The following is a 22,526-nucleotide window of genomic DNA, read 5'->3' as shown; positions in this document are numbered from 1 at the left end:
CCCCAGGTCGTGATATTCAGCAGGCACCGAGGACAGATTGGGGGTGTCTGGGGACGGATCAGCGACAGGAACGGACCTCCCGGCCGGAGGGAGGGCGGACCGAAGGCACTTGGCGTGGCAATCGGGACTCCAGCCCGAAACTCCGCCCCTGGCCCAATCGAAAACAGGGTTGTGGGCGCGTAGCCAGGGGTAACCAAGGACCAGAGGAGAAGCGGAGGAGGACAGGACATGAAACTGACGGTTCTCTTGGTGGTTGCCGGACAGAATCACGGTGACAGGTTCTGTGATGTGAGTGATGTGCCCCAGAAAACGTCCATTGAGCCCCTGGGCATTTAAGGGGCGTTCGAGGGGCTCCAGGTAGACCCCGAGCTGCTCCGCGACTTGGGCATCAATAAAGTCCCTCTCAGCCCCGGAGTCGATAAGGGCGGAAACGCATAAGGTCTCTGTGCGAACGCACAGGGTGGCGCTGAGCCGCAGTCTATTAGAAGAGTCCAGGATGTGTTGCTCGCCCACCAGTACTCCCAGTGCTACTGGTGGGCCCCCCCTTTTGGCCGAACTGGGCAAGTGACCACATAATGTCCGCGCTCACCGCAGTAGAGGCAAGCCCCGGCCAGACGACGCCTCCGTTGACGCTCCTCGGCCGACACAAGGGTCCTGTCGAGTTGCATGGGCTCATCCGGCGGGGGCGGGGCAGCGCGTGGCTCCGGCGGGACCGGTGACCGGCGTCTCTCTCGGCGACGAGCCCGTAGGCGGTTGTCTATACGGTGAGTGAGGGAGATGAGGGTCCGCAGGTCGGGGGGTTCGTCCCGGGAAACCAATTCATCTTTCAAAGTCTCGTTCAGGCCCCGCACAAACACAGCCCGCAGCGCGCTGTCCGTCCAGTCCAGCTCCGCCGCATGTGTCCAGAATTCAATGGAATAATCCGCTACCGTCCTGGAGCCCTGGCTGAGAGTCAATAACCGGGAGGCAGCATTGTCCTGGTAGTGCGGGTGGTCAAACACCAGCTTAAACGTGGACACAAATTCATTAAAATCCAGGCTATCCACAGACGTCTTCATTAGGCGCGCCTCTGCCCACTGGAGAGCTCTGCCCCGGAGTAATCCACATATATATCGGATCTTGGTGGCCCCCGAGCTGAAACGAGAAGGGCATTGCTGGAACATGAACTCGCACTGGAACAGGAATCCGCGACAGAGGTGAGGTTGTCCAGCATACGGCTCCGGATCCGTGCCTCTCGGCTCCGGGAGGCGTGGCGGCGCTCCGGCTGCAGCAGGCGGGGTGACGAGGAGCGCGGCCACCTGGTGGTTAAGCTGTGCCACCTGCTGGGACAATGTCTGATTTAGCTCCAATAGAGTCCGAATGGATTGTTCATGCTGACCCAGCACCGCCTCGGGGTGAGAGTGCGTGAGGCGGCGCGTCTGGTCCGGATCTGAGCCTGCTTGGTCCATAGTGGCCAGACCGTTCTGTCGTAACGGTGCGGATAGGACCAAAGGATGCAGACCAGAGCAGTTTTAACAGTGTTTATTTACAGCGGTGAAAATGCAGTCTTTAAACAGGTCACAAGAGCAGGTACAGGAACCGGGGAGCGGGAGACGGGTCAGGCGGGTGCGGTGCAGGTAGAGGCGGGCAGGACAGGACCAGGACGGGGATAGAAGCAGGTGCGGTACCAGGGCAGGCGGATCAGACGAAGACCAGAGCGGGGAGCGGGTGACAAACCAGAGACCAGGACCGGACAGGAGACGAGACGAGCAGGAGACGAGACGAGCAGGAGACGAGACGAGCAGGAGACGAGACGAGCAGGAGACAAGACGAGCTGGAAGCGATACCGGGACTGGAACGTGGCGGCAGGAGCTGGGCGAGTAGAGGCAGGAATCTGGAGGGTGCATAAATCCAAATGAGCATTTGCCGGAAAGTACCATATAACAAAGCTTAGCAAGAAACATTCACGTTTTACACGCGGACGGTCTGGCACCGAGTGTAGACTGCCAAGCCTTCTTGTACTCAGCAGCAGGTGGTGGTGATTAGGCTGATGCACCCCAGGTGTGCACGGGAGGAGTCAGGCACTCCACCCAGCTCCAGACACACAGGTAGGGGAGGGGGAGAGAGCACGGGAGGACAGGGAAACTGACATCATGACAGTGAGCTGGATAATATGCCAGCTGAAAGTAATTCCCTGCCTGATATGGTTTGGATTCATAGTAACAGTACACTTATGCAGACAAATGTTTGTGCGCTTGATGGATACACACACACAGTGTGTATGGCATGTTCAGCTTTAGTTAGCACCAGCAGAGAATCAAATGTTTAGCTTAGTCATTTTACCGTTACTGTCATTTTGGTAAGGGGCAAGCAAGGCCTTGTAAGCAGTTTAGTACAGCAAACACGCAGGTCTTTAAAAACTCTAAAAGTGTTAAAAGATGAATGATTATACATTTAATCAAAAAAGATAAAGGTGGTCACAAAACCCAGATTGAGATGGGCTCATTCAGGGTGATATTTATAAATCTGTGTTTGAAGCTTTGTACTAACGGATTCATTATATTTTTGGGGGCATCTTTTTTAATGTAGGTAAGAAAATAAGTTTGTGTTGGAAATGCCTGGTGTAAATGTCTTTTCCATTTGGTTTGTGTTAAAGGAAAAACAGTCTGGTTGGGGGTAGGGTGAGCCATCTTTGGGATTCAGAACAGTAAGGTCGGTGTAACAGGCAGGTCCATGGGGGGAGTGGATACAGCATCATAATGACCAAGCCAAATATTTGTCTAGTCCATATTCTGAGAGCATAATGAAGTCCTTTTACAGAGGCATCATTGGAATCTGGACAGTGATTTTATGCCAAAAAGAGCAGGTTTCAGTCTGCCTGCTGTGCTGTTTCTACTTAGGCTACCCCAATCTCTGGTGGCTCAGTCCAAATTCACCCTTGTGCCCGGAATAAGAATGAGTTTCGGCTCTATTTTATGATAATATCCAGAAAATCGGATATTGAAGAAGGATTTGATAGGCATACCTAATGCAGCAGCGTGGACTTTATATGTGTATGGCTAAACAGGAAATTAAAATGAATTGTAAATGTTTCTGCTAATGTTTAAATCTTTAAAAAAGGCAGAGCTTGAATAGTGGAATTTCACAGCATACAATCTGCCAAATTTACTCACATACACATCGTAAAATTGCACACGTTTACAGTACTGTACAGTACATCTTCTATGTACTCACACAGGTGTGGACTTCTCTGAGTGTCAGGCCTTTCTAACGGTGCCAAGTTGGTCCGAAGTCAGCTCACAGGGCCTGCCAAAAAATGTGTCAGGAATGAGTTGGATAAAAGAGCTACAACAGGAACCTGTATATACACAGTACATAATACTGTCACAAATACATTGTTTTGTTGCTAAAAATTGCACCAGTCTATAACTTCCGAAAAATATTGTATGCTATATTTTTGTCACTTATAAATCCATGTCTGAGTAGTGCCCCTTACACAGGTTATTCTGGTGTTATAGTGAGAACTCAACATGCTTATTATGGTTGTGGCACCAGTTTTGGGGTTGGTGTTTGCATTGTTGTACCAGCACTGGAAATGCTTGTGGTGAAGGAATGACAGGGGAAGAGAAAGGAAGCCTGAGATGCAGGAGAGCAGATGAAACCATGAAGACAAAAGGAGCTGTGTTGAGATGCAGCAACGCGTAAAACTTACAGAGACAGAAATAGAACAAATTGAACCCAAATCAGGCATTGTTATACCACTTTCTTACAATCCTTACACAGGAAAGAGACAGACTTAAAGAACAAATAACTGGACGATCCCACACCACCTGTAAGGAAAAAACTCAGACCACTAAGACAGCCCACTCTGCACATTTGACTTGACACAAATTCCTAGAATGAACAGTCCACTTGTGCGCAGTGGAACTGAGAGAGACAGCATTGTCTTGGTTCACAGCCACCCGGTCCACAACCTCTGCCACCGCTCAGTGTGAAAACACACCTACACAGAGCTAACACTTTCCTTAAAGGTTATACCACAATGTTTTATTACACATGACTTGTTTATTTGGGATTAAAATGGCAGATTACAAAAAAAGGATTTTAATGAACTTTTCATTATTAGTATCAGTAAATTATATAATATACAATTATAGTTAAAATATAAATACAAATGTGCCCAACCAACACCAATCAGTTTTCTTTGATTTGGGTTTGTAAAACACTATACTGGCTGTTTTTGTATGTGTACACTAAACATGCCACTGTAAACATTGATATACAAACAGCCAAAGTTGCTGTTACTGTGCTGTGCATCAAAGAACAGGCTTGTGTCCTCACTAGGCCCAAACTGCAATTTGGGCACAAGGCGTGGCTCAACACCCATTGAGTGTCCGCCCAGTGCACCAGTAATGACCCCTTCCCTTTGGGGAGTGTTTGATCTGGGCTGCCTGTGTGTTTCGGCAGGGCCTATTTCTGGAGCATGGGGGGGATAAAGGGAGCTTTCAGACTTGGTGCCAATGACCATAATCAAGCACCTTTAAGGGGTGGCAGTGAGCGTGCTAGCAAGCACTAAGTTTGTAATTTGGACGAAGGAGGCCGAGCTGCTGTGGCTCATTGGAGGTGCATAGCGGGGTCGGGTGGCACCCATCTCCAGAACACAAGGTATAAAGTGTGTGAAGGGGACTGTAAAGGAGGATGTTAATGACTTGGCTCCATTAGCACCCAACCCTAAGGCCAACTGACCAACGGCCTCAGGCTTAAATGTAGAAAATTCTGCACATTTGTGACACACGCAGCAAGTACCGCCCAATCAGAGTGTCATTCAAGGCTAAGTTACAGGTCTACAGTCCATGGGTTAGTTCAAAGAGCAAACACTTGTCATTAACTCCTATTTAACTGTGCACTTGCAGCACGCTAGGGTGAAAAAGTTACAGTATACTCCAGGTAATGAAGTTACTCACATAAAATTATTTCAATAAGAATAATTAAAAGACATTAATTATTTAAGAGGTCTGCAGTAGCTTGAATATCCACAATGATAGGATACTCTATTTTGATGCAATGGGGGGCTCAAACATATTATTGGTCTCTGTTGTTTTCGTTAATTAGTGATTCTATGCTTCACAGTGTGATGAGCACAACTTTAGTTGTCTCTGTAAATTAAGACTTCTTTCTTTGTCTGTCTCTCCTCATCCATCTCAAGTTATTTCTCTGTAGTTGCACCACCCATGAAATCCTTTGGTCTCTTATTTGTTTATCGTTCTGATTGTATGCCTGGCCCTTAGTCCATTGTGAAGGTTAAGCACCATTAAAACATCTGAATGTGTATTTTAACACAGACCCACCTCAAAGCAGATGTCAGATGGTAATAGCTCCTGTGGCCTTGGCAGACCTGATCCTTCACCAGGCCATGACCTCCCCTCAGATCACAACAAACAACTGCAACTCCACATGTTACCTTTAACAGAGAGGACATTCTTTTACTTGCGAGTTGTAGACTAGTAGGAAGCATAAAAAAGTAACCTACATCAGTTCTGGATTAGACCAATACATGTGTGATTGTATTCCTTTGTTCCAGCAGCACAGGGTCATCACACAGTATAGACCTCACACTTCAGTTATTTGGATTAAAACTTACACACCAACCCAGTAAGTAAAAACTGTGGCCCTTTAGGCTATCTATAAATTAGAGGTATGAGTCGGACAATGTTGTTGGACTAAGTTGTTGTTTTGTAAGTCTCAAGTCTCTGGCCTCAAGTCACAGACAAATAAGTCCAAATCAAGCCCAGAGACACTGGCCCACAAGTCATTTCAAGTCTTCAAAACCGAAGAACCAAATATAACTCATATTTTTGCAATTTCTATGCTTTTTAAACTAAATAGTATTACCTAAAATACTCATGGTTACAAATAGGGATGTAAGAATATCCAAATGTCAGAGTATGATATGTATTGGTATATTTTAGAGAGAGTAACAGCATTTTAAATACACAGCTTTTTCCTTTTTAAACGTTTTTTAGTGTGAATCATTACTGTCTTAATCCAAATAATTAACTTTTGAAAGTAGTTAATAACAGTTATTTGTTCATTTAGGCCTAGTCTGCGCTGAAATGGAGCAAAAGATCATGGTCTATGTAGTTCCCTTTGTTTTTTTTAGCTGTTGCTGCAGTAAAACAAGAAAGAAAAAAAAACAGAGAAAAATCTAAAAACATATTTTTTTTAAGGAGAAGCATCAAGTCATCTCAAGTCACAGGGCTCAAGTCAAGTCATTGGTCATTGGTCTGCAAGTCCAAGTCGAGTCCCAAGTCTCAGACAGCAAAATAGCAAAAATAGTGAGAGCTTTAATGGCAAGAAGAAGTTAGAAGTTACACGAAATAAGTGAAGCAACAGGCTTCCGATCTCAAATAATTGGCACAGTGCAAAACTGACCCAGAATCCATATGCTAAATGATTTCAAAATTAAAAAGCAACCTTGCATTTCAAAATATCTTGTTTTGATGAACGCCGTCGTTTAGCGCCATTGATTAGCGCCATTTCAACCCACACACGTGTCTGATCGGTCAGTTTCCGTGTTTGTAAAGCTGTCCATCACACGTTTTACGCATGTACTGGGACGTGCGCCTCTGTAGGTGCCTCCGGCTCCATGTGGCCACCCCCTGCTGCACGCGTGCAGTTCCTCGGCTCCACCGCTGGGTTTGTAACTTGACACTGTGCCGCGGTGCATTCGCCATGGCTTTACTCACAGAGGCCTATTTAAAAAGGAAAGGGATGAATGCGACGCTCCTGACTCCGTAACCTCCTCCAAGAGAGTTGTTCTTTCTCACTGGGCTGCGCGTCACTCAACCTGGATCGGCATAAATGAATGAAACACACTGGAATATCGTCAGACAAAGGCGCAGGGAAACTCTGTTCAGTCACACGGATTTTATGTCGGGCTTGACAAGCACTTCAACATGAGTTTTTACCTCTGGAGCTTCTTGTCAAACTTCACTCATGCGTAAAACGGCCGCCGGTGTCTTCTGCTTCTGCCCCTTGGCAACGGAGTCACGCTGTGATTAACGGATCAGGTTTTTGACTGCCAGGACAAATGAATACAAATGAATTTAGGCATCCGAAGGAGAGATTGCAGAACCTCTCATCTAGGCACAAAGTAAGTATCATCTTTGAATGTATATGCACACACATGTCTGAGAGGAGAGAGAATCACAGAAGATGCGTCTGTTTGGCTCCAGATCAAATCAAACTCACTTCTACTTATAGGCCTGGTCTTATAGGGGCATCTATAATCTATAATCACCAAGTTATTTTTATTTATATAATCTTTATTATGGCTTAAACCACACAAATGACAGAATTAAGTTTATGATTTGCTATATAAATACAACATAACATAATATAATTGAATATTTATTGAACAACAAAAAAGATTAAATATTGTCACTCAAAGTGACAATGCAACAGACTGTAGTCTGTGCCCATGGTTTTAATGTCTTTACTACGAGTGTGTATCCACAATTTAACGTTAACATAATTACAGATAAATGCATATTTTTGAATTATTATTATTACTATTATTATTTTATTTTTTATAATTTATTTATTTTTATTTTTGTTTTACTGCAGTCCTAGTAGTTTTACAGTGTTATATTTTTAAGAATGACCAGTGCAGTTGGAGGAGCCTACTACTTCCAGACTAACAGTGTACATTATTATCTATCCTTGTTATGAACCTTTAATGGAAAAGCCACTGGATGTCGCTATTTATGAATCACCCCCACACCCCCTTCTATACAATAACTCACATTGTATTAGTTGTAGGCCAGTTTCTTTGATGATGATGAGGCTTTTGCCCGGTAACGACTTAAATAACATTAAGGTCACATTAAACATGACACACAAAAGCCATAATAAACAAACAACTTTTCCTCATATTAGTTTTAGTATTGTAGTCCTTTGTTTTGCTGTTATTTCATTTATTTATAGTTATAATGTTAGAAAAGTAACCATAGACCATATTTAAGCGACTACAAAAACTAACATACATTAGACTATGAAGAATCCAGTGTACAGAGCCCCACTATAGCCCCTGTCGGGGTCTCCTCATTCACAGGAATTTTCCACTGAGAGTTTGTCTGTGTGGGGGGAATGAATGAGAAGTCAAAGCTTGTGGAAAGAAACTGAAACTATAGGCGACTGACTTGTTGGTGTAGAAATAGTAAACTCTCCTCAAACATAATTTTTTTACCGAGCACTTTTACAGCATTATCCGTTTTCTGAGGTAAGCTTTGGAGTTGATATTGTTCAGCCGGCCTGTGTTTTGTCCACTCAGCTGAGCTGAGCAGTGAATTCCCAAAGGGAGACATGTTGTAGCTCAATGTTTTAGTTGAAAACCACACCAGACAGGGTTGGTGGACTTCTAGTCTACAGAGACCTCATCACTACCAACTTTAGAAACATTAGCTCTAACAGAGCTTAGCATCTTAACAATGACTGCATTATAATGTGGTGTAGTAAGACAAACCTCAGTGGTGAATTTGGTGATGGAATAAACCATATTCTTGTTCCATTCACTGCACATTTGCCCAAGAGATTTCAATCAATAGAGGATAATAAGAAAAACTTTAAAATAAACATTAAAATCCTGCTTTCTGCTGTGTTTATTGCTCTTGTGTTCACAAATCTTCATCCTTATTGAAAATAAGAATTATTTTTGATGTAAGAAATATCTTTGAACAGCATGGCTCAAATACAGCTGAACTAAAATACAGGCTGCAACTGTAGTAGTTAATGCATATATTAAAAATCAAACAAGATACATTTAACATTGCATTTTAGTTTGGAGTCCTTCACCCACACACTGCCCTACAGCTACAGCTGTTACATACATTTCCTCCTCCAGCGTGTGTGGATGACCTCCAGCGGTAAACAGTGGCTTCTCTTCCTGTCACTAGATCTGGCTCCCCTGCCGAGCTTCCCAGTCCTTGTGCCAATCACTCCCCCCTCCCGCACACCTGGAGGCTGCAGTTACTTTTGTGATTTATACCCACCGTATTTTAGGATTGTTATGTTGGAATGGTCATCTGCACAGTTTTATTTAGAGAGAAGTTCTGAAAGTTTTTACAAACTGTATTGCCTCAGAGAATGGACCTAATATTAAGGAAAGCAAAGCAAAACAATGTCTATGGGCAGATTTGGAAAATTAAGTGCTGTAAATATACAGAAAATATGTAAATTTGGGGTTAATATGATTGCTCTCTGCATTTATTTTTGTTGTGTTGTTGGTCTTGTTCAAAATCTGATCATAATCTGATTTCTGTGCGTTTAACATTATTTGAATGAATGTAAACTGCAGAATCTGATGTGGGCAATTGAAGGCACCATGATCAGAAAGTAATTTGATTGTTTAGCTTTTAGCATAATTTAAATAATCTTATAACTACAAACATTTGATATTAATCAGATTTTGTTTCCATCTTAAACTTCTGATGTCTAATTTACACTTTTTTGTCACCCAACAGGAGAGCCCTATTGCTCTGCACCATAATATATTGTACTTGTTACTTGGGTCTTACACAAGTCCACCCTGAAGGTAAGACACTTTTTACAATTACTTTCAAACATCAGTTTCACTCTTTCCTCCTGTATGTTTAAGAAGTTGTCTTTTTCACAAAACTAGTGTAATCGCACCATTATAATATTTACCGTACATGAGACAACTTATTACCGTCAGAAAATCATGACTTTACGTACCCATACATTACATGCATTTCACTTGTATCTTTTTACCTTATAATACTGCTTTAAGTAGTATACTTCACAGTACTCATCCAGATACTGTACCTTCAGTTATTATATGTTCTTATTTTTACTATATCTAAATATATGAGTTAGAACGGATGAGCAAAAAGGATTGGTAAACTCAAAGACATAATCCTCTAAAAGGCACGTTGCACACTCCTTTGTCCTGTTTGAGTGACTTGGCACAGACTAAAGCCATAAACCTAAGCCATGTGTACTTATGCACTGTATATATGGAAAAACTCTATGGCCAATGCCTATGTTATAGTTGTATTTTAAACAGTCACTTATACAGTTCAAGTTACTTCCCCGTAAAAGAACATATACTATGCAAATGAGGTTCAGGTCCATAGCAGAATAATTATGTGTGAGTAACATGATAATTTGTTCAACTTTGTTAAATTCAATTGGTTTGTAATTACAAGTTCAAAGGCCGGGGCAATTGAAAGAGCTAATGAGGCAAGCATGGTAGGATCTAAATAAAGTCTTTGTTTTCAGTGACTTACACAGATGGCAACTGCTGAAGCATCCTCTCATTTTTCTCTATTGCTCTCGTCTCATCAACATTTCTCTGCAACGTCTTTCTATTATTTCACAAGCATGGCTATACATCCCCATTTGTCAAGGCCTAATGACCAGAGGTCAGAGGGAGACAAGGAACAGTGGCCTAAATCATACAGAATACACATGAGTACACTCGATCCGATACAGAACAATCAGTGTGGTCACAGTCCTAATGTAGTGAATGTTCAGTTGGTCTTGACATGAAAACGTATGAAAGATCACGCAGCACAATCTGTTTTCTATATAAAAAGTAGGTTTACATCAAACAAATTTTGCATACTGGACCATGTGTCTCCCTTTCTCTTTTAGTGTCTATTGAAAAGTAAAAAGTTATTATACACTCTTCTTGACAGCAAGGGAAAAAAAAAGTTTTAAAAGGCACCATCTGTTCTTACATATTATGGTTGTTCATATAACATTTTTATTTAGTATGGGTGTATCATGTGTTAGTGCCAGTTCCACTATAAATTATATAGACCGTCTCCCTTAAAATTATGGACCGACATTTTAGCATCCTATCCCGCTGATATTTAAAGCATAAGCCACTACAGCATCTATTTACAGCTTTTGCTCTCAGAGAAACCAACAGAGGCCACACTCTGCCTTGTCTCTATGGTCCTGTTAGTCTAACATAGATATTTTAACTGCAGCTTTTTTTTTTCAGATGTGGACATTCTCCAAAAGTTGGGGCTCAAGGGAGAGAAATCACGTGCGATACCAGCTGGGGTCATCCCCTTCAGATCAGGGATCATCCTCAACCAGCGAGCCCACATTGAGGCTTCACTGCCCTCCATCTTCTCACCGGCCATCTGGCCCAATCTGGCACTGGTCCTGAGTGTCCGCTCACACCGTGTTAACAGTGCCTTCCTCTTTTCAGTGCATTCAGGCCAAAAGAAGCTTCTTCTAGGTCTACAGCTTTCACCAGGTAATCTGGTTCTTCACACAGGACCAAACAACTCTGTGGCACTGCCTTATGATCCCCATGATGGCCAGTGGCACCAGCTGGCAGTGGGGATTAATGGACAAAAAGTAACTCTTTATGCCTCCTGCGGAGAGCAGAGTGTTCATGCAGACTTGGGGTGGGACATTGATGACGGACTGGCTCATGGGCTGCAGGGTTCTTTCCTCTTGGGGCGGACTAGCCAGCAGCAGGCCTCAGCTCATTTTGAAGGAGCAATTTGCCAGTTTGACCTGGTCCCCTCTGCACAGGCAGCTCATAACTACTGCAGGTACATTAAGAAACAGTGCAGGGAAGCTGACACTTTCAGGCCTAATCTTTCTCCTTTACTGCCTATCTTACAACAAGAGTCAAACATCACAGCTACCGCTGCATCTGCTAAACGTAGTGGCCCGGAGACCTCTAGAAAACCTCCACGAATCAGCCTGGCTCGCAGTGTTGCGGCTGCTGCCTCTGCTGTTAGACTAGTGAGCTCTACACCAACAGTAAAGCCCCTTTCTCCACCAATTCTTGGGACTTTGATGCCTCTCACAGTGCAGCCTGGGCTTACTACACCACCCCACAGAGCCAAGACTGAAACAGTTACTGTACCACTCAGGATAAAAGCACCACCCACAAACGCTCCAACCCCAAAACACTCTCCCTCAAAAACCCCAAATGATAAAACATCAGCATCCCCTCCTGTAAAGTCTACTACTCCAATTAATCCAAAAAAGCTGAAAACATCAGACAAGAAAAAAACTACTGCTCCAACTATGGCCAGCACCAAACCATCGAAGACCAAGTCCACTTTATCTAACGAAGGTGTTGTCCCAAAGAAACCACAACCAACTAAGAAGACATATCCCCAACCAAAGAGGACTCCTACAAAAGCTACTCCATCAAAACCTCCTGTCAAAGTTTCTCCATCCAAACTACCATTACCCAAAGCTAACTCATCAAAACCAACTGTCTCCAAAACTTTAACTACTAAACCAGCCACCAAACAGGTCATCAAGCCAACTCAGCCTAGTAAGACCAAGGCCCCTTTAACCTCCAAACCCTCCAAACCTCCTTACATCACCATGACACCACCTGGAACAGATGGCTTCCAAAGCTGGGAAGTGCCACCCACTCCATACCCTATGCTGCCAGGACCTGCCGGACAGAAAGGAGAAGTAGGCCCACAGGTGAGAACCAAATTACAGCTTTATCAGTTAGTTAAGACTGGCCTTTTACAACTACAACAAGATATTATGTAACTTTCTGTAGACACGCAGGTGCAGTTAGATTTTTTTCAAAGCCACATTTATCTTGTCTATGTTTCTGCACATTAATTGACCTAGAGACCTACTGACGGTACTTAAGAGAGGTCATCCATCCTTGCTTCTTCTGTTCACAAAACCTCGCAGGCTGGGTGTGATGTGTTAGGTCTGACGCCTTACCGTCTCTACACCAGATTCCTGAGTCACAGAATGTAGAGGAGGTTGCATGGCCCTTTTTAAAAGCGAGGTCAAGGGTCAATGCAGTGAGTAAACATAATCATTCACTTTTCTAGTACAACCACAATGACTGTGGACTAACACTGAATGGAAAAGTAGAGCACTTTTTGTGATGTAGACAGGCAGAAGTGTGGGAAAGTACAATAATACAGTTAGTTTACATATAGTATTAACAATTTCGTACATTGCTCTCAGATTTAGAAATAAGCATCTACCATGAAAAAATTGTAGTGAATAGGAGAGAAGCTGACTACACCCAAGAATGGGCTAGAATAAGAGGACACATTCTGCACGATCGTTGAACGCAGTGCCTCTGTAATGAGATGCTGTAAACATCATTTAGTGCCATGAACGAGCAGGGACAGTCAGTTTGATAAGTGTCCCTTGACTTTTATCTGCTGTGACTCTTTCATTTTCTCTTGTAGATTACATATGTCTCAGAGTCTAGGCCAGGATAATTGACCTCCATGATGCCATTTACATCAGATCTAAGTGCTGATTTCTGTACTGTGGTGGCACTATTTAAGGCTCAGTCTAAAGCAGACTAGACAGGACATGGGCTGATTAAGAGCATAGTTGTAAGGCTTTCTACTTAAGATAAGCTTGTATTTTGTATGGGGATATTAAAGGAGCACAGTATGGTCCATCAAATTAACCACTGATAGCATGTGTGTGTTATTGTTCAGTGTATGTTTGTCCTTATAATAAATAGCACAAATATAATTTGACTCAAGAGCTTTAACTGGACCCTGCTTCAAAGCATTATGCATTCACACGAATTCATATCACAAGAAAGTTAAAACATTTCTCAAAGAGAGTGCCAATTTCATTCATAGTAGCTCTGTAAAGTTGCGACAGAAAGCACAAGCCTTGTTTTCCTTTACTTCTTCTTTTTCCTCTTTTTTGATTAAAAGAAAACGTATAAGCACAGGCCTGATAAAACCACACAGGGGCATTGAGAAGTGCAGGAAATGACCTGTTATTTCTAGAGTTTCTACGGTTTCCTGCCACTCAGGCACAGTGCCTCCTGATGGATAAGGCTGACCTTTCATCACCTGGGGATGGAATTACTTCAGAGAGAAAAAGGTGTCACTTTTTACCCTAAAGCCTTTGGGCACACCGTTTCTGCCCAAAATGAATGATTTGTTGTGGAAATACACTTCAGCTTAGGCAGTTGTGCATATGTCATTACTCATTAACCAATAAGTTAATTGACTGAGGCTCTCCTGTCTTTCTCCAGGGACTGCCAGGACCTCCAGGGAAGTCAGGCCTGCCAGGCAAGAGGGGTCCTAGGGTGAGTTTTATTGAATTGCCATTTTACATTTCTTTGTGCGTGTAACATACAGACAATTGTAGATATGAAGTTATCAGATGATTGATTACAGATAAACAAGGCTGCCACATAATGAGAAAAAAACAACATTAATCATTTAGAGCCGGCAGGCACACTCTATTTGCCCATAGAACATTCCCCATGCAGGCAGATAGAGCATATTCAGCATTGGCCTGTGAGCGCTGACCTCCCACCCCTAAACATAAACAGGAAGGCTCCTAAAAGATGGCCTTTCAAAAGGTTGCTTGTGCCACGGGATGCCTATAAAAGTGCTGTAAACAGAAAGGGAACACATGGACAGGGTTTCTGTGTGACTTGGACTCTGCCGTTAAGTGCGCAGCCATTTTATTTCAGAATACATGATCCATGAAACATTCTGCCTTCAGACAGAATTATATTAGTAGTTATTGTACAGGAACACACAATTTCACATTAATCCTGAATATAGGCGTGTTGCAGCCATTTTATGTAGAAATAATCATATCACAAATAACAAAAATTGCTTCTAAAAGAAAGCATATGTGTAAGGATATAAAAAAAATAAAAAATAAATAGACAAAATAGGACATACCTCCGTGACTGTCTGGTCAGCATAGTTTTTCGACTGTGAGTAAGATCCATGGAGTCGTACAGAAATGCATCCTGGTGGCTTAGAAGTGCCTTTGTTAGCTGCAGACTGTGAAGCAGCTGTGAACGGCATGTGTCAGTAGAAGTGATTGGTTTGCATATAGCAAACAATGAAATCTCCCCCTTAATATAATAACACAGTGCTGTTTTTATTTGGCTTTAACTAGGACCTTATGGTACATTTAACCTTAAGCTCCTGCACAAAAGCCTAATCCTGCAATGAGTAGTTCATGTATGTGGTTTTGTTTATGGATTTCCTATATAAAGAGCGGGGCAGACTTTGAGGCTTTCTTGTAAACAAAAGCGTTAATCAACTTTAATTGCTGCTGCCATATGTGTGTGCATATGCACAAACAAACATGCTCAGTTATGTGCATCAACTTTAAAACACATGTTGGCCAAGCCTTTGGCCAGATAAGAATATGGCTTCAATTTGGGAACACACAGTTTCTTCATTGAAGTTATAATATAGTGTTTAGGTTCACAGGTGACTAATTGTAGGCAATGCCATCTTTGTTTGATAAAAAAGTAAGTGAGCATTTTACTGGAAAGACAGCCCTTTGAGCCCTGTCAGAATTACTGGAAGTCCACATGATGACACAGAGCACTATTGAGTCCACTGGTACCTTGAACCCATGAACTTTAACCTCCGATCCTGCACATGTTAGTGTGAGTTGCTGTCACCATAGCAGTGGGCTTATGTAGTAGGATCTGTTGGGTGGAATTAGGTCCAGGAATCCACAAGTCTATTTGTAGGGTTCAAATGCAGAAGGTGGTAGATGGGTGTGAGAGTTGCTAAGAATTGCATCTACTGTGGGTAACCTGGTTTGTATACATATATAAATAAATACTTATCCTGTTGCTTTAAAATGTTGCACTGTCTCAATTTCCACGATGCTGCCTCACCTGCATGCACCGTTTATACATATCCCAGGCACTTTATGAGAGACTTGTTGGAAAGTTTAATGAGCATAGGTGCTGAGGGTATTGTGCTGTGGCAGATGCTTTGGCACCAGATTCTTTTAAAGGTCTGTCCTGGCTCCGGTGTAAACTGTGTATATTGAAGAGAAATACAATCCAAGAAAGTAAGGAGCCAAGACATACAGCTCGTATAGTTAAGTCCGTTTTCAGCTTTTAATACACTCTTAAAATGTTTGGCACTGAATATGCTTCATTTCCAATTTATTGCATTGATTTGTATTTGCCATTTGAGTTATTTTTGTGCAATTCTTAAATCCATTTCTATATAATTACTATAAACTTTTAGTGCCCTGAATAAGTAATTAAAAGTATGTACCTCAGTGCAGTTTTATGGCTCTTCTCAGTGCACAGTGCATTTTATTCAGCCTGACTACTTTAGTTATTAAGAGGCTTAATCTTGATTTTGGTACTTCAAGTTGTTGCTTTTGTTAATTGTTAATGAGACACTATCCTTGATGTTTTTGGCACAGTATCATACACAAGGCCTTTCATCTTATACAGCGATGGAATGCTTAAATGTTCTTTATGAGACTCAGACATTGTTTACAGCACCACTTGTTAAACATGTTAAAAGGGCCAGTCTGACATACTTAGTGTGGGAACATAACCTCAGGCTGATGTCAGTCGGATGAATTTAAAAGCAGCAAGTGCATTCAAGTCTTTGTGCGAGAAGAAGATTATATAAAGATGCATTTACTTTGTTACATTTACTCGAGTAGCTTTTGAAGAGTAGTTCCCTGACACTACATTCAGTTCTACTTGAGTAATGTAATAGCACTTATGAATAAACATTTTGGATAGTCTTCCCATTGTGAGTCTATCAGTAGCAAAAAATGTATGTTGACAGCAGCAACATTTGCATTTATTGTACCCGACCCTCAGTGGGGTCTAAAAAATCCATAAAAAAATACTAATTGATCCTAAGACGAGTACTAGATATTGAAACTATTAAAGAAATGACTATGAAAGAGATGCTTGGTAATGGTATTATTTAATAGTATATAATTACATTTGTATCAAATATGAACTCTACTCTGTATGTTGGATTTATTAGAATGTGTGCATCAATTGCCTGATGATTACATTTAAAATTAATGTTATATCCAAACATTTACTCAAGTGGAAGTAAACTTTTTTACTCTTGCTATAGTTATTATTTGAATCATTACTTTTTGCTTCCACATATAATGCTATTTTAAAGTATCATTACTCTTAGTTGAACAAATTTTGGCTACTCTACCACCTCTACTCTGCATTGTATTGTCATAATTTTGAAATGGTGAATGTTATGCTGTAGACACAAAGTGCCTAAAAACAGTAAATGTACATTTTAATATTGGATTGAAATTCATGTTTAAGACTTCCACAGTGCTTTGTGGTTTAAAAAGTAACTGTTTTTTCATCTGATAACCCTCAGCCTGTACCCACCCAGCTCCACTATAATTAGGCACCTGTTTGCAACCATGCAGCACTGTCCCATTATGCCAGCCCATGCCAGTCGGTGTACTGCCCAAAATGTGGTTGGCCACAGGGTTAATTTGGAAGCGTGTAATTCTAGTTTGTTTTAGTTTATTTAGGGCACAACAGTGGGCCTTAACAGTGTCTGGGCAGTGGCTCTCAAGGGAATGCCAGCTCCGCACAAACTAAAAATGAAAAGAGAGATGACAGAGTGTGAGTGAAAAATGCTGTTTATTAGTGTTTTCTGTTATGTCATTAAAAGTGCTATTTAAGCTGTATATTTACAGTATAACAAGTCAAGTCTGTGCACATCTCGCGGAATGAATCAGCCTAGTCTGTCATCAAAGTTTCCTTGAGCAGGAAATGGTAGTCAGAGAAAAGAATGGTGTCTTGTCTGCTACTGGTGAGTGTATCTGTGTTTGAACTTCTCTCAAAGGGTTTTTGTTGAGCCGCACAACTTAATGACACAAAAGCTTATCTTATGTTTTCCCCCCTTTGGAGAATTAGTCAGAATTTTAATTTCAGGTTTGTTTTGACTCACTTATGTGCAAGTAAGTTCATTGACAGAGTAGCTGCAAACCTTTGCCTAGTATTCTGCAGACCCTTGAACTTTTGTGGGGGAACTGAGGGGCCTAAGGTCGCTGTACCAAGTGGAGGGCTGGACTGAGTTCAGAAATCCAAGAAAAAGTTATTTATAGACAGAGAAGACAGACAGTGATGCCAGTGACGCGACCTGTGGTTCTCACTGTTGGTTCACAAGTTCTTTTTGGCCTGCATGTGACGTGCAAAATAATGATATAAATATTGTCAGATAATGAGTGAGCTTCTTTTGTCACAAAATCTCCCATAGAATGCAAGAAAAGTAAATTATTATTCTCTTCTACTATTGTAACTTTTGGCAAAAGTGTTTGTGTTGTGATTTAAGAGATTTTGACTCTACTGGGAACAAAAAACACAACCATATGGTGAAACAGCACTCCTGCACAGTGCCCCATTTTCCATAGGCCTCTACCCCCAACTCTAAATACCTCACACAAAGTTGATGTATAGAAAAGTAGGTTAAAGAAGTCTGTCTCAAAGCCATTCCTCATTTTCCACAGTAGCAATACTACACTTTGTGCTTGGCACCTCACAAAATGAAGATGAATTGAGCCTGATCCCACCTCATCTGATTATGTTTTCTCTCTTTGTCTTTTTCACAGGGAGACCCTGGCCCCCTTGGAAACCCAGGCCCACCTGGACCACTGGGGTTGAAGGTAAACACAAACGACTATCATTAAACTGTATTGTAACATAGCTCAGAATTTTTAACAATAGCAACAATGGGAGACCCACAATCCAAAATAATGTCCTACAACTGTTTCTGAATTGTCTCCACCAGTGTCCCTTGTCTTTGTTTACTTGAGGAACACACAGCATATGCCATACCCATATTTAAAATGCATTATAAAAATACCTTCACAGTCTTCACAGCTAACCCCTATTATTACAATCCTGACCTCTTTAAACTTTAAAATGTTTGTCCATGTCATCAGGTTAAAATATACAAAGTTTTCCCCACTTTTATGTTTGGACTGCATTCTTCCTGAGAGGTCAAGGGAATAATCCCTAGACCTCTCAGGCAAAAGCATAAATCAGTCAGCAGCAAAAAGTGCCAAAAATATCTATATATTTGGCTACCTTATATGTCCTTTGAGATATTTTTTATTTCAGTTGTACATAATTTAATACTATCTTGCAAAATCTTAATCCTTTATGTTAATTTTGTTTCATATCACACTTGTTTTCCACTTCCTGTCTACCTAAAATGTAATCAATGTTATTACAAGTCAGCTACACACTAACATTACAGTAACTTTTTGGTCTTGTGCCTTGCATAAGTGTGTCACTGTTGTCTAGAAGCAGCAGTTTCCTACCTGCTGCTGTGTGCTGAATGAACGATGTTTGATGTCTTGCTGTGCACCACAGTATGTCCTCTTTCATCATTAATAAAAGAAACAAGGTTGTAAAAAGCCCCTGTATCCTGGGGAAGTTAAGGGTTACCTGGTGCTTATTATACAAGCTATGGCTTTGATGTGGACGTCTGTTGTCGCTGTGCTTTTAGCTTTCCTCTGTTACCTAAACAGACGTGTTGTACAGGAACTATCAAATAAAAGTAGATGAATGCTGATTTTTATTTCCTTATATTTTGTCAGGGTAGAAAAGGGGACCCAGGCATCTCACCCGGACCAGCACCTAAAGGAGAAAAAGTAACGGCACATTTTTAGCACTTTGAAATATTTAGTGCGTATTTAAGTTTGTGATTTCATTTACATATTTGAACTGCTTTCCAGGGTGACTATGGGATTATTGGACCAGTTGGATTGACTGGCCAAATTGGACGAAAGGTAAGGACAACAGTGTAAAACTCCTCTAATGCTTTTAATGTCTTTGTTATCTGCTTTTGTCCTTATTCATTTGTTCTTCTTTATTATTTTTGTTTCACACTTGTCCTCAAATCAATGTACCACTTAAATGCCTATAAATGTTGTAGTGCTTTAAGAGTAAAGGTATAAGGTAGGAACTGCAAGATCAAATGTATGCACTGTCATAACTGCAGCGTTCCATAAGAGTGACAGTCAACTCTGCAGAATCACTGCCTCCAGCTGAACATGTGGCTTTTGTTAAAGCCAGATTTTTTTGTCTTTATCTCCATTTGTTTGTGCTCCATCCCCTCCCTTTTAGTCCATCCCCACACAGCCAAAATGGAAAATGTAAAGCTGGTGGAAAACACTCACTAATTTCCTTAAGACTGTGCTGGCAATAATTTAAAAGCTAGTCAGAAACGTTACTGGGTAATGTGTGAATCAGACATCTTTGGGACAAAAAGGTGCACAAAGAGTCGTTCTATAGGAGAACAAGAAACACTGATAGCTGACATCAGGTGGAAGCTTTAACAGACATTTTACATTTCTTTTGGTGTCTTGTGGAGATAAACCAGATGTTGGAAGCTTTCAATACATTACACATATACAATTAGAGCATGTCCATAACAGGGACTTTATCAGAATGACATCATCCTCTCAGGTCCGGGAAGTAGTTGTTATAGCAACTTCATCAACACAGTAAAGAGTCAGGTACTGGTCAGTCTACCATAGGGAGGATTATTATAAACCACAAGAGCTTTGTTCCCCTGTGGAAACATTGAGATTTGTCACCTGCTGCATTAGACAATAAAGTAGTGCTTGGTTGAGCCTTGGTTGTGCGTATCAAGTCAAAACATGTTATTGCTGAGTCAGCTCTCCTCCAGCTGTTCTGTCGCAGCACACTTGGCTTAGTGCAATGAGTCCTGTCAGATCAATTTGTCGGATTAAGTTTAGACTACGGTGCTGCTTATACAGTACTCAAATGCACAGCCTTTATTATTTCTGCTGGGCCACCCTGAAAGTTCTTTGTGGATTATTCCTCTTTCCTTTGCTCATGCTCCGTCTGACTTGGTTGGTTTACTCTATTACCTGTGGTTTTGGAAAATTAGACAAACAGCAGCATTGTGTCTTTTATATGGACTTTTCACTTCCTTTTTGTTTTAAGCACTCACACAGGACATGCTATAATCCAGCCAGGAGACTGACACTACTGTTGGGAATTTAGGAATTTGGCAGCCATTTATTTCTTTGGGAATCTTTAATGGAAAAAGCAGAAGTGCTATGAAAAGAGTATGAAAGGAGAGTGTGATTTTACACTGTTAGACAAGCCAAGCGTGTTCCGTGCGCTGTACAACATTTGCTGCACTGAGTCGACTCAATGGGTTTTCAGTATGGCAGACAAGGTCAGGGAGAGGGACATGCACTCAGGGCCTAACCTCAGCTATAAGGCCACATTACAAAGCACACATCTCACATTACTGTCTCCAGGTTTAATTCTGCCACTTCTGGGAACAGTTACAGCATTTTTACCACATCTGTCTTTCTGACAACAATAATAGTTCAAATATACAGGTTGTTATATAATCTGGTGTATGTTGATTTAATTGGATCTAAAATTACTGGTTGTTGAAAATATTTGGGTTTGTGTTTTGCAGAGGTCAGGTTAGACTATGCAAGTTGAAGTAGAAGTTTAAACACCATTTTATAATTAGTGGTATATGCTTTTCCGTCTATTACAATATGTATTTGGTATAATGTGAAATTCTATTCACTATAATCATAGCTCAGAACTAAAACCACAAATACAAAGATCAATGCAAAAATTATAAACAAATACAACTGGCCATGCAGCACATGTACAGAGCTAAACTAAAGGCCTTAGTAGTAGCTTTGTGCCACTGTGTCAATCTGTGGCAGAGGTGGAAAGATGAAAGCCAGGATTTATGAAGTGAGAAGAGCAGTTCTGCTACATCATTTGTGGTTTACAGTTGTTAACTGACATAAGGCCTCTCAGACCCCTGCAAGCTGCATGAGAACTTAATGTTTTGCGCTGCTTGTTCGCCTGTCATAAACCATTTTGTTTCTATTGAAAGTTGTATAATTTTTTATATTAAAATCCCCAGGTATTTTTTAATAAAAAATTCTGTAGTTTCTATATGTGATGCCTTATGGCACTGTTGACTTAAGGCATTTTTCTTGATAGGGTATGCCGTGTAGCTTAGGGGAAATATGCATTGTTGACTGCACTCCAGCCTGTGCGGAGCAGTGAGTTCTTGTCTGTTGTGTTCTGCAGAGACATGTTGTCAGTGTGGTTTGATTCAATTGTATATATGTATATAGATGTCCTGAAAAATAGAAAAATAAACAAATCAAAGAGGCATCTAAGTCCATATAAAATATTGAAACATTTTCATTTCATCTCTGAAAGTTATATGTCTTTTCCAGACACTCCTGGACTTAGTGGGTTGTATTTTTGTAGAGCTGCTGTTAATGAAAAGTTCTTAGGTGGATTCATCTGATTAAACACACATGCTCGTTAAGGAAGTGGCATTGGGAATAGCGGCTCTAATTAGCAATCTCATAATGAGAAATATAAAGAGACGGTCTCATGGAGATTGGTAGATAGTGGTTAGTACACAGGAGCCACAGAGAGGGCACATTCACAGCTAAGCCTGTGAACATAAACTGTGACACATGTTTGGATTATAACTAATTGACTATAAAATACTAAAAACAGTCATTATAATTTGTTTAAAAATACAGTTTTATTATGGTTTGATTAATTAAAAAAAACTAAAGAATAAAAGTAAAATAAATCCTTTATCTAAAACATAGTGTGAAGTAACAATCTAGTGATATATGGTTTAAAGAACATTTCTGTTTAAATACATGGGTCATTGCATCCCCTTAGATTCATATCCATGGATGTAATGTTGTTT

General features: G+C 41.1%; 2 protein-coding genes across 2 annotated transcripts in view; one reads left to right on the top strand and one right to left on the bottom strand.

The window, feature by feature from the left end:
* Positions 1–6,780: 6,780 nt before the first annotated feature.
* col27a1a (collagen, type XXVII, alpha 1a) overlaps positions 6,781–22,526 on the top strand; it is a 35,889-nt gene continuing 20,143 nt past the window's right edge. Inside the window, exons 1-7 of the mRNA XM_033989381.2 lie at positions 6,781–7,132; positions 9,501–9,571; positions 11,009–12,471; positions 14,024–14,077; positions 18,385–18,438; positions 19,378–19,431; positions 19,516–19,569. Coding sequence (XP_033845272.1) covers positions 7,080–7,132; positions 9,501–9,571; positions 11,009–12,471; positions 14,024–14,077; positions 18,385–18,438; positions 19,378–19,431; positions 19,516–19,569 — 1,803 coding nt within the window. The 5' untranslated portion in view covers positions 6,781–7,079. The remainder of the gene's footprint in view (positions 7,133–9,500; positions 9,572–11,008; positions 12,472–14,023; positions 14,078–18,384; positions 18,439–19,377; positions 19,432–19,515; positions 19,570–22,526) is intronic.
* The window catches only part of nup188 (nucleoporin 188), a 55,337-nt gene continuing 54,392 nt past the window's right edge, over positions 21,582–22,526 (bottom strand). Inside the window, exon 44 of the mRNA XM_033989378.2 lies at positions 21,582–21,592. The gene's annotated coding sequence lies outside the window, so the exon portion shown is untranslated. The remainder of the gene's footprint in view (positions 21,593–22,526) is intronic.

Source organism: Periophthalmus magnuspinnatus, chromosome 23, assembly GCF_009829125.3.
Source record: "Periophthalmus magnuspinnatus isolate fPerMag1 chromosome 23, fPerMag1.2.pri, whole genome shotgun sequence".
Lineage (NCBI taxonomy): Eukaryota > Metazoa > Chordata > Actinopteri > Gobiiformes > Gobiidae > Periophthalmus > Periophthalmus magnuspinnatus.
The sequence above is the reverse complement of the archived record's forward strand: the minus strand, read 5'-3'. Positions and strand labels throughout refer to the sequence as shown.